The sequence below is a fragment of the Halichoeres trimaculatus genome, unplaced genomic scaffold, assembly GCF_033239565.1.
Source record: "Halichoeres trimaculatus isolate MK-OKI-2021-1 unplaced genomic scaffold, fHalTri1.1 fHalTri1_scaffold_22, whole genome shotgun sequence".
NCBI classification, from domain to species: Eukaryota; Metazoa; Chordata; class Actinopteri; order Labriformes; family Labridae; genus Halichoeres; species Halichoeres trimaculatus.
The window spans coordinates 20,369,726-20,382,697 of record NW_027437200.1 but is presented as its reverse complement, the minus strand read 5'-3'; the positions used below and the strand labels follow the sequence as shown (position 1 = coordinate 20,382,697).

General features: G+C 38.0%; 1 protein-coding gene across 1 annotated transcript in view; it reads right to left on the bottom strand.

The window, feature by feature from the left end:
* Positions 1-12,577, bottom strand: part of vax2 (ventral anterior homeobox 2) — a 32,003-nt gene extending 19,426 nt beyond the window's left edge. Inside the window, exons 1-2 of the mRNA XM_074662169.1 lie at positions 11,518-12,577; positions 7,067-7,254 (exon numbers count right to left, since the gene is read on the bottom strand). Of these exons, the coding sequence (XP_074518270.1) occupies positions 7,067-7,254; positions 11,518-11,752 (423 nt within the window). The 5' untranslated portion in view covers positions 11,753-12,577. The remainder of the gene's footprint in view (positions 1-7,066; positions 7,255-11,517) is intronic.
* Positions 12,578-12,972: the final 395 nt, after the last annotated feature.

The window sequence follows — 12,972 nt, the reverse complement described above, 5'->3', positions numbered from 1 at the left end:
CCCCAAAACCCAGTATAAGCCGGACAGGTGGGAAAGGCACCTGTTGCTTTATCTATTTCAACAGACTTTTTTATAGACTTGAGTACATTTTATTTTCATTTTACCAAAATATTCTTCTTAAATATAAAAATACTTTTCAACAGTATCTTTGCATTATTTTAATTTTTTAAAAATGATTTTTAATTTTATCAATTCATCTATAAAGTTTAAACTTCCTATTTAATTTTACTATTGTGATTATTTAAATCAATCATCATCATCAATTAACCATATTTAAATTTATTTATTATTTTTCTGAAAATTAAAAAAAATATTCATTTTTTTCTTCCACTTGTTCTTTTTTAAAGTACTTACATATTTGATGAATTAATTTCATTTTACTATTGTTAATATTGAAATTTATTTATTAACCATATTTAAATTATGAAAAAAAAAATATTTTTTTAATTAAAAATATATTTTTTTTTCTTCCACTTGTGTTTTTTCAAGTACTTACAAATTTGCTGAATTAATTCAATTTATAAACACATTTTTTTTTATAATCTTTCTTTTTTCATTTATTTCATATTTTTCCCTTTTATACCTTGGGATGTATTTCTTTATTTTCAATTTTAAACATTTAATTTTTCTGAGCGACAGACTGAATGAAATATTTGAGCATGTAAGTTTATGAGTCTAACAGCTGAGCTGTGATTTAATGTTGTGTTTACCGAGTTTAAAACTAAGAAGTTAATTAAAAAAAATGTGAGGACAATGAGAGGCCAAAAGTTTGTCTCTGTGTCTATAACAAAACCAAAAATACACCTGTCTGAATTCACACATCAGTGCCTCCAGAAGACATTTTTTCTTCATATCAACACAAAACAAGTTCACAGTTTCCTCTTCTCTCTGATAATTCTGATAAAAATATAAAGCTGTTCATTTGCACAATCACAGGACTTTAGATGCAACAGGTTTGACAAGAATCACATCAGAGTCTCTAAGTTTCTGATCACTAATCAATAAAATGTTTTCTAAACGTTCGTCACATGACAGTTAAAGACACATAAAGGACTCATTCCCAGCCTGCTGTGACCTTTGACCTCCTTCAGTTTCAATGAAAGACAGCAACACTCCTAAGTTTTTGTCTGTTTCCTGGAGGCTGTTTTGGTGTCACAGACTCATTCGTCAAAAATCAGACGAGAGGGTGTGAAGCTGCTGTCACATGACTCACACACCTGTCTGAGGTCGGCTGGATTTAAACTCAGACTCAGTTTTCAAAAAGTTTTCTTGTTGCTCTTTTAAACTATTTGAGAAAACAATGATCTGAACTGGAAGATATTCTAACACTAACATTATTTGAATTTCAGGCCTTTAATGTCAAGAGTTTCAGCTTGCTGCTACTTTTTTATACTTTAACAACACAAAACTTGTGCTTTCACACAGATTTACCTCCAAAAATGTGTTTCTTTTACCATAAAAGCACAAAAAAACTCCTCTATTTCACTTTTTTTTTTTTTACATGAAATGAAACACTCAATAAAGTGCCCATTTAAACCGTCCTCCATAATCTACATTTTAACCAGACTTTCAATCTGTCTCATCAAAATCCGGTTTGATTGTGTCATCAAACAACAGTGACAAATCAGGCAAACAAATGCAAACACTCGCCCACAGCTGTGCATGGTTCAGCCAGCTTTACATTAAAGATTAAACATGATTCGTCTCGCCCATTTGCAGCAGGATTAAACCAGTTTAACGCAGCAAAGAGACCATTAAATCCATAGCTTGTCCACGGACGAGCTGCAAACAACAATGGACTGATACAATGGCGTTAGCAAGACGTCAGCTGCACTCAACTCAGGAGGAGCCAGAGCTCAGGGTGACCACACAGCATGGAGCTCTAAAACCTGCACAGGTCACAGAGACGGGAGGGCCAGGAAAACGTCCCACAGCGGGCCTGCTCTCTGCTTTCCCTAACAAAGTTTAACAAAGTTACACAACATCAACAAAACTTATGAAGGGATCCTATTTAACGAAGTATACATAAAAAAATCTGCTTTGTTTTGGTGATAAATATATTTGGTTTTGCTTGTGTAGAAAAGATTAACACTTTTTTCAAGCATAAGTTCATTCTGGATAGTTCATTCAAAATAAGAGCTTCAAAAAAGCCAGTTACTTTATACTCCAGCTTTTGTCTAGTTTTTTAAAAACTAAACTTGGTCTTTGTACAGAAATTATTAAATCATTTGTTTTTATTGTTATTGTTGTTGAGCATTTTTGAGTTTTTTTTCCCACTGAAATAGTTGTGATATCAACAAAAGATGTCGTGGACAGTGCCCCTAAACATGGCTAACAGGTCGAAGTTGTCATTTCCCCTTCCTTTTTTCCCACCAAAACACCCAGGAATCATTTTTGCCTGAAATATGTGACAAAACAAGAGATTTTTCACCTAAAAAATCATGAAATGCAATGAAATCCTCCTCCTAAAGATTTTGATGATTTTTTTTTCTTGTGCAAACTGTCAGTATCTCTTCAGACTTGCACATTAGCAAAACAACATTACTTCAAATAAAAAACTAAAACCAACCAACGAAGTAGGAAACCTCTTTAAAATGTTATTTTCTTGAATTTTTTTGCCAAATTAAACCCATTTCTTCACAAAATGACTCAATAAATCACTAGCAAAGTTCGTTAAATCGCTGAAGTTGTGAGGGACTACATTAACGGTTATTAAAAACACTCACGTGCACATACCAACACCTGCTGTCCTCACATTACAGTTGGTGTATTATTCCGCTGTGATCACAGATCTTTCTAGAAAACCTTCCGGAAGGTAGACTTGGAGGGACCGGAGGGTCCCCACAGATCTATCCTCTCCTGCTGGGTTAGCCCGCAGCGGGAGGGGGCACCTGCAGGGACGGAGGGAGACCTCCGGGCCGGTAACGGATTACAGGGTAACGCGTTCCAGCGGAGTGATACTTTGATAAATAAACTGTTGACGCTGCAGCGCGTGCAGAATGAGAAGAATATTTTCGCGCCGCAAAAATACGTATTTCCGTGCCTCCTTTCAGATTAAAAGCGTCTTGTATGGATATTTTGAGGAAAACTATATGTTTTATTTTTTTCCTGTGGTGGAAAGTTCTAAAAACTTGTCGAAAATTTTTCACCAAATTCATTTTTTCTTTCAGTTTTACGTTTTTGGTTAAAGCAAGAAGTTAATGTGGATAAAACTGAAAATAAGCTTTTTTAAAATAGAACTTTTTGATTTTTTTTAGTATTATCTACTTGAGCGGTTGTTTTTTTTTTTTAATTTATCTTTTTAGACGTTTTGCGCAATGTTTCACGTGTCCTCAAACTAGTCATTTGTCCCCTTTTCATTTTGTTTGTTTATTTATTTATTTATTTTGAAAAAAGAACCCAAACACCAAAGATAAAATAATAGTTTTTTAAAAAGCTTCAAAATCTCAAGAAGTGAATTGAGAAGCAAACGTTACAAAATTCACTCCGTGACTCTTCAAACTGGACCCGTCCGTCCCAGCGAACTTCTTTGAGTAAATTTAATGAAAATAACTGAATAAAGTTTTGTTTTGTGTGTTATTTTTCTCCAGAAACCCGAGTTTTCTCCTCGTCTTCTGTGATTCTGTGATACAACAGTCTAATTGAGGTTTCTTCCGCCCACTTGTGCGTCCCTGCGTTTGTGTGTGTTTGTGTGTCTCTAATGTGTGCTGCCTCATTGCGTGATCAGTTTGAATACCTGACCAAACTAATTGGAGTTACTCTATGGGTCAATGACCAAATCCCCAAACATTGTTAAAAAACACTTAACGATCCAACAACCTCCCATATTATTGTAATTAGTATGTGTGTTTCAGTCACAGAGAAAGAGGCCTGTCACATTTGGACACGTTTTGAATGGAGGTTTTGTTTTATAATTGAAATAAACTTCTCTAAATGCGTCTTCAAACAAAGGGAAAGCTCAATTATTTGTCATTTTTGGGATACATCAAGGTTTATTTAAACTATAAAGATAATTTTCTGACTCCTTAGTGTTTGTTTTTTATTTATTGAGGTAGGGTGGAACAAGAATTCAACTTTAGTAGGGAATCAAAGGGGACAATATTTATCTATAATCAAAATACAGCTATCTGTTAGGAGGAGGGGTTTATGTTTTCACTAAAATCAAAGTTTCATTATTTCAGGAGGCTGAAAAGTCAATTAAATTTGTTCATTTTAGAAAAATCAATAATAATAAAAAAATCTCCCCTAGGCATAAAAAAGATTTGAGCTTGAGAAACTCACTGATGATAGAAAGATAAATAGATTAATACATGATAGATAGATAGTCTCCTCTGAATACTCTTTTAAAGAGGTATGATAGATATAAAAAGCCTCTAAACATCCATTAATAGAGCTTCTATCAACCCTGCGACCTTTGGTTTGAAGATAACAACCAAACCAAACTCCTGTGAAAGCTTTGCGAGCATAGCGAACTAAAAACATCAACAAACACAGTAAATCACCTGAAACTAAGAAAAACAACCCAAACAACTCGCTTTAAAAGCAGCTAAAACTTTGAGAGCTTCTATATTTCTTTCTATGATTTGTCCTGATCAGCCTTGAATGACGCATTTGCCTCAAAAAGGAAATATGCAAACGCCACAGATGAAAGAAGATAATAAGAAGAAAGAAAAGTCCTCTAATGCAAACTAAAAGCCTTTCGATCACGCTTAAAAGCTGCTTCAATAGCACACAGCATTAAGGTAAATTCGGAGCATTAGGTTTAATATTTCACAGCCATTACCGAGGGGACTATTTACATTTTGTTCTCACTTTGAAGGTCAGGCAGTTTCCTCTCAGCCAATCAGGAGCCGCCCTCACAGCAGCAGGAAGCTCAGGCCCTCCCATTAACACCCCGAGTGTCAGCACTAATGAGGGACACAGTGGCTGCTCTGTGTTCCCACACACACATTGACACACACACACACACACACACAAGCACACACACAGAAGAAAAAAAACCCTCTGAGTTGAGTTTGAGTGCGTTAGTTGGAGGTTATTATCATGTTGCTGTTCTTCACGGGTAAAGTTCCTGCAACAAGTGTTTTTACACATGAGATGAATAAAGCTTCAAATGCGTCACAGCCTCCAACAAACAAAAATTAATATCTGGTTTCAAATAAAGCTTCAACTTTATTCAAACGTTCTGAATTTTCGAAATTTAACAGAGACTCCAATTTCCAAGAGTTCAACTTCCAACAAAAGCAGGTTTTCTCAACGGCAAATTCATATCATAAAGCATGGCGACCCGGTAAAAAACAACAACAACAACAACTTCAAAATCTTGCAGTACGGCAACCCAGAAAAATAAAGGAGAAAGTGTCAGAATTTAAGGGAAATAGCCCTCCAGAAGTTTACTTATGGGTTAAAGATGCAAAAAGCTAAGGGAAGTGAAAAATAGCCGTTGTGATTGTTACTTTGATAGCAAGAGGATGCTCGATATAATTCAATTACAGTGTTTGATAAAATATATTTTATGTTAGTGGGTGATATTAGATCAAATTTGACTGGAATTTTTTTTAACAGGCCGAAAAATGATCAAATTATACCGTTAATTAAGTTAGCCAGGCTAAAGCTGCGAAGCTGCACTGTCTTCTTCAAGCTATAGCATCCTCTGTACGTAAACGCGTCAGTGGTGACGCACGTGATAAACATGGAGGGGTTGGGCTCGTGGCGCTGCATCATGATTCGAATGGAGCGCGTGAGGTCTCAAAATGACACATTCTTGACGACGTGAGTCAAAAGCAGCTGCAAAATACAAAACCGAGGTGTTGAAAGGAGAAAAGCGTTATTTTCTATTTTTCATTAACTTATAAAAAAAAAGCTGATTGTGAGGATGTCTCAGAACATTAAGGCTCAGGTTTGAGACTGCGTGAGGTGTTGACTCATCTTCAAACTGTTTTCGAGTCACACGCTGAACAGTTTTTTGTGTCTTTCTTCTTTGGAAGGGATTTTCATTTTTAAAGAAACGAAAGTGGAAAAAAAAGGCTTCGCTTTTTCTGTTCGGAAGGCCATAGTCAACCGTGAAAACTGCCACTACTGTCAGCACATATCTCTTTCACTGTGTATTTTTTCTTCATTATTGTTTTTCAAAATAGTGAATATGTTAAATTATTATCAGGACAACGTGTAGGTTTTGCCTGCAGTGTGCTTATTTGATAATCAAGGTGAGCATGTTTTAAACTGCAGTCCTTCTGTTCCTCTCCTCTGATTGGCTGAAGGACCAATTAACGGTCCAAATACACCTGTGAGCTAACCATTTGAAACACTAGGGAATACATAAAGAAGCTGTGCTTTAATACATTTTTTATTCTGTGAATTTAAAGCAATGTTTCATGTTAAAGCTACTTTTGGGCCTTTGCTAGCAATAAGCAGCTAGGCTAACAACAATATATAGTTTTTATCATCATCTAAATCATGGATTTCTCTTTTTACCGTAAGTCTTTCTCTGTTTTTATTTCTTTTTATTTATTTTTCAACTGAATTTATTTCTATTAACTTCGACATTCTGAAAGAGGACTATTAAAACGGTTCTTGGCTAACCATTAGCATAAAGCTCCATCAGATTTGGTGGTGAAGCCGCAGACTTAAAGCTTCAATAAGAAAAGTATGATATACACAAAGTTCAAAATTTGATTCTGACTCAAAACTTTTGCGGCAGGTGGAGCCCGCCCTTTATTTTAGCCTGCAGCGTTTAAGCTAGCTTAGTTTCGGAATATATGTTTTGCAAAGGAAAATATGTTCTAACACAGACCTGTACAAAAACATTGCAATTATTCTTATCTTTGTTCTATTTGTGTTGCCGTAGTTTTTATGATAGTGACTTTGCAGAAATTTGTTGCAGTTAGCATCTCTACGCTAGACACATTTTCTACTCTTACACCCAGGTAAAGGTTTTGGGTTCACTTAGAAACATGAAACAGAAGTCTAAGAAGAAAAGCAGGAAGAAAAAACAAGTTTTGAACACTCAGAATATGGTGGACGAGCACCACCACAGGGCCCGCTTTACCTCCGCCCCTGCTCTTACCTGCGTTTCGGAGAGATTCAGCTGCCGGGCCAGCTCGGTGCGCTCGCGGCCCACGACGTACTGGCACCGCTGGAACTCGAGCTCGAGCCGGTACAGTTGTTCGGCAGTGAAGGAGGTCCGCGTGCGCTTGGGCCGGTCCAGATCGAGGCCTTTTGGCAGAACGATCTCTCGGATGGTGCCTTTGGCGTCTGTCCGAAAAAAGACAAAAGTGTCAGTTTTTCTATATGTTCAATAAAATATGTCTACATCACTTCAACACCATAAAACTGAGACTTAAACTGTGGGTTTATAGTATTTTTAAGACTACAGATAACATTTAAACACACCTTTTGGTCAAGCTTGAGTGACTACAGGTGTAGGCCCTACTGTGCAAACAACTGTTATATTAATGAACAACGCTTTAAGCTAATAGCGTTAGGGAGAAAAATACGCGTTTATAAGGTGTAAAAGCTACAGGTGTTATTACTTTTTCTACACAGGGGAGCAGTTATATGAAAGCATCAAAGTGCTCGTTGTTTAGTGTAAGACGTTAATACTGGTGAAGCCTGTTTCCACAGGTGTGCTGAAAATAACAGCAGACAGGCTATTACAGGTCAAGCACCCTCTGTATTGTTGTTTGCATGAGTGACAGTGTGAGAGCCCTAAAGGCGAAGTGATGCCTCCGACTGTAAATTGTGGAAATATCTGGTCTAAGTTTGGGGTCTGTTGAGATTCTGCACGTCCACACCTGTCACCGCCTGCGTAATGTTAATTCACGTTATCACAGACACTGCGTGCACACAAATTAAAACATCTCTCTGTTCATGACGTACAACTCAAATTAATACCCAGAAATCAAAGCCTTGACAGTTAGATGACTCCCTGGACCGGACATAAAGCGAGGGAGATGAAACTGTACACACACGGTGAGTTCAGCTCGGTTTGGCCAATTTTTCTGAGCACATTTCGTCCTGATTCTAGACTGTTGGACTATTCACCCTGTTCCAAAAGGAAGTGACGCACACCAAAAAATGGCACGGCTTATTTATTCCGCTTGACGTTCAGTTCATCCCCAAACTAGTGAGACAACGTGATAAAGGCGCCTCTTTGGACAGTTTCAGTCCCATGCCACAACGCTGTGCGTCATAGTGAACCCAAATCAGGAACAGAATTGCTTCTGGAAACACAAAGCTATTGTAAAGAGAATTCTTCAAAGTGTTTTATCTTTGGGGTTGAATTTATTGTCTGTTTTATTATCTTTTTATTCTGTTAGCTGGTGTCTGTAAACATCTAATAATTCTTTAAAAGCCTTTTTCGAAGATTACACTGTTTCGGTATTTACACCAGCCGTGTAAAGCAGCCTGTGAATCAAAATAATTATAATATTTATATTTTTTAAATTTAGAAAATCAAGATTTTTTTTCTACAGGTTCTGATAAATTCAAAAAATAAGACTATCTTTGGTGGACGGAGGCACACGGTCATTACACCCCGCCCTGGATGCAAAAAGCCTGAGGATAATCTCCTCACAGCTCCAAATAACCGAAAAGAAAAACCAGTATCCTACACTTTAATTTTTATTTTTCTAGCATAATTTAGCTGTTAAGTGACTTATTTTCTGCCTCGGTGTTCGTCTGTTTTGATCGCACTGTAACCGAGAATATCTGTTTGTATTTATCACTCTGAATGGAAGCGCAGGCCAGACATCCCTGCCTCTTTGTCCAAGGTTTTAGTTCATAAAATATGCAATCTATAAAATATGAAGAGCCCTGAATAAAATATGAAACAAAACTGATTGAACCGAACATCCATAGAGTTTCTATAGGAAATCTGGATTAGCAAAGGAGGAATTCACCTTAAAAGTTCAATTATTACGCCCGTTTAGTTGTTTGTTGATCCAAAAAAGCTCGTTAACAGTGTTTTTGTGATTTTTTGTTTGCGTCAGATGAAAACGAAGTAATGGCGAAAATTAGTTTAAGGAGAATTTTTGCGTAAAATGAAAGTTTGCGCCTCGTTTTTGTTGCAGTAAAGACAGATTTTTATTACATATATGCGTACAGTGCGTGGTATTCCACTCACATTGTAACACACGCCTCTTCGTCAGTGTTCTGACATTCGTGATGCACTGAAACATGTCTCAGAGCTCTCCATCTTTACGCACGCGTAATGACTATGCGTAATGTGTCGCCAGGCGGGCTAGATTCAGCCCCAGGGACCCCAAGAACTCCCCCCCCAAAAAAAATCCACAGAGGCAAACAAACGTTTTCTTGCAAAGACAGAAAAATAAACTCAAACTGCAGCAGAGGAGGGAAAGCAGCGGTTACCAGGCAGGCCTGCTGACCTCTCGGTGACCCCAGCCTCTGTGTGCAGAGGAGAAAAAAAAAAAAGAAGCCTCGCATTCAGAGCTCAGCTTTTAAAACAAATCGTGACGCTGAAGGTGTCGTTCACTAGGAAGAAAGTACCGAACTGTATCTGCTCACAAAAACAAAAAAATCTTCACCCCTCTTGTTCTCCCAAAGGCCACTTCTGCCTCTGATCATCAGCATCAAACAGGAGCGTCATTCAAAAACAAGAACGACACAAGAAGGGTGGTTAATGGGGGAGATATGAACACCTGACGGCCGAGCAGGGCTTACATGAAAGATAAAAAGATATCTGTCTCATTTGCAAAAGAGAAATTACTCAGTATAATGTCTACCACTTTAAAATCAATATCAACGAAAACAAATTAAATAGTTTTTCCAGTTTCTTTCCTGATGCTTTTCTCAAAACAGTCTCCAAGATTTATTTTATCCTCATCTTGAGCCATAAAAATTATTTTTCTCCCCTTTTCACTTTTGACATTTACTTCTACTTCTAAATATCACTTTTTAAAGACACTGCCTACCACATTAACTGTAGCTAACGTTAGCTAAAGCTACACTCGCCTCGACTGTAACACTATCATCAATTAGAAGGAAAAAAACAAGCATGCATCAAACCATACTGTGCACCGTGTTTAAACGTGAATAACTGACTGTTTATGTGCACATATCGACTCTTTTCTAAGCTGTTTCCTCCACACTGTAAAAAATGTGCAGCAAGGTACAGGTTGTATTTTTATTTGGTGTTTTCTAAACGGGATTCTGAATGGGGACCAAGCTGTGCAGTGTGTTGACTTTCTGTTCCTGGAAAGCATTAGCTAAACGGTACAGTGTGTTTTTTTTTTTAACATGACAGGAATCGTTTGAAGAAATATTTTTTAAATTTAATTTTTTTAAAAATCCAGGCTACATTTTTTTTTACCGAAGGATACTAGGCTGAATAATTTATTAATTTAAAATGAATCTTGAATAAAGAAAAAAAACACTCACATGACCCGGCTACTTACACAAATTTGTACTTTTATATGTGATTCTAGTGATACTTCGTGGTTCATGTTTAATTAAATATCATTTAAAAGTATATTGTAATTCAATGCAATGGTCCGAGCTCAATTTAAGTGATAACACGTCTCTAATATTTTTTAAAAATAAAATAAATTCAAAATTAGCCAAATTTATTCTAACCTATTAGGAAGTGTTTTTCTTTATATTTTTTCTGGATGTTTTTTTAAAGTCGTATTTACGATTTGGAGAATACAGGACTTCAGCAGGAGGGCGTGGACTCTCTGAATTAAATATTATTCTCATGTTCATGAACATAAGGCTGGCACACAAAGGCAATCAAGCAGCCCAACACACACTCACACACACACACACACACACACTCACGTACACACACATACGTTGATTACGAGTGGTAATCAATGGAAAGCTACGTAGTATTTCTTCTTTTAGCACGTTTTTTAATAAACGGTCTCTTTATGTGAATTTTAACTAATTATTTTGAACATTTTTCTTTGGTTTTATATTCTTACTCAAGTCTATAACAAAGCAACAGTAACACAGTATTAATTAAAAGACAACATTTTGGTTATTAAAATATTTTACAATAAATAACGAGTGCAGAAGTTGTTGTAAACTGATGTAAATTTTGCACTTTCCTCGTAGTTTAACGTCGTTTTTCTAAAAATGAGTGTTTTGCAGGTGTGGCCTGGTGTAACAGTCATTTTGGTATCACGGAAGTGAAAGTAGCCTATTGTTTTCATCCTAAAGCAGAGGTAGTGTACAGCTTTTTATTTCTAGTAAAATTAACGTTTTTACGTACAAAAAAATAGCAGACTTATTTATTTCATTAAAGTAAATTTTTGAGGTTGTAAAAATAGGAAAATTGCATATACTCATTTACTTTCTTGTGGATTTTTGTACCAAAATTTAAGTTGTTTTTAAATCGCAGGAACTGTCATGACAGGTGGCATATATTGTTTTAAATGCTAGCACTGTGTTTTAATGCTAGTTAGCTTACATTAGTCCCGGAAACCACAGAGATACCCAGTCAAACTGTCTAATAAAAATAAATAAATCTATTTTCCTTTGTTTTCCTCCTCTTACCTCTCACTAGGATCCTCCGGCAGTAGTCAGGGTCCACTCCCAAAAGTTTGTCATGCCCGTCCTCGCTGGAGGACGTCGGCGTGGACGCTGACGTCCCCGGGGTGTCGGTGGAGCTTTGAACCGGGGACCTGCTCCCTATCTCGGCGCGGCACTTTGTCTCCATCCGGTCCGGACACAGCGGGTTGGGTCCACAGCGGTGGTTCCCATCGCCCATAGTCGTGGTCTGGTCGAACATCTACAGGTAAGTCACTCTCTCTGAAGCCTCTCCGTCTGTCGCTGCTTCTGCTGCTTCCTCTATCCTACTCTGGCTACTTTCTTCTCTTTGCAAGTGTTCTCCAGAGACGAGCAGAGCATGCCCTGCTCTCTTCTCCCTCCAAAAAAAAAGTAGATCCAGTTACAAAGGAAGCACGCGGTCCTGCAACGGAACCGGCTTCAGGCGTCCAGACATGACGCGCGGGGGTCCGAAGTCCAGAGCAAGGCAAAGACAGGGGACGTGAGGAAGTGGGCTACAGCTGCCAGGAGGTGCAGGAGAAGAAGTGCATGGTGTTGGGTCAGGACAAGGGGGGCAACCAGATCTATGGAGGAGCGGGGAGGTGCCACACACACTCTCTCTCACACACACACATGCACTGCTCACCCACGTAGAAATAAACTAAGAGGCGGTGCACACACACCCAAAAAGCACCGGCTACATTTGAGTGTTTTGGAGACTAGGAGGGGAAGTTTGTCCCGGTTTGTCCGGAGCTGCAGCCTGTTACTCCAGCCCGGTCACATCTGCTGCCTCCAAGGATCCTTCACTGAGCCAAACGGCAACACACACACAGGGTCGTTGGTCTTCTGCTAAACGAAGAAACTCGTCTATCTGAGAGAGGGGATGGCGGGGAAAGGTCAACCTGCACCTTGGCGCTTTTATGGATTCTGGTCTGATTCTGTAAATCTGCTTCAGAGATGCAACATCGCGTTTGCCCGGGCCGGCAGATCTCACCCTGCCTGCTCCGACACAGCAGAGATGTTGGTGTGTGGATAGTATTTGTGGTGACACGGTGCACTTTACAGAAGGCAGGAACACCCACACGTCATTTCCTGTATACGTACAGGCTCGTTGCTGATTGGTCGGTTGTTAGGGGCACGTTTTGATAAGAGGATGAGCGGAGCCGCAGAGCAGAGCGGTGGAGACATGACACGATGGTTGGAAAAAGACAAACACAAAAAACTGCCCGGGCTTCCCCGCTGCACCGGAACACTGTGAGGGGGCTTTTTGGCTTTGTATGCGCTGTTTAACGTGGGCGCGGGAAATCACACGGTAAAAAAAAAAATAAATAAATATTAAAAAAGAAAATTAAAAAAATAACAGTATTATAAAAGTCGATATTACACGGTCTAAATTTTACCTTTTGTAAGTAAAGGTTTATAAATATATATTTTTAAATAGTTTCACCTTATATATTTTATTTT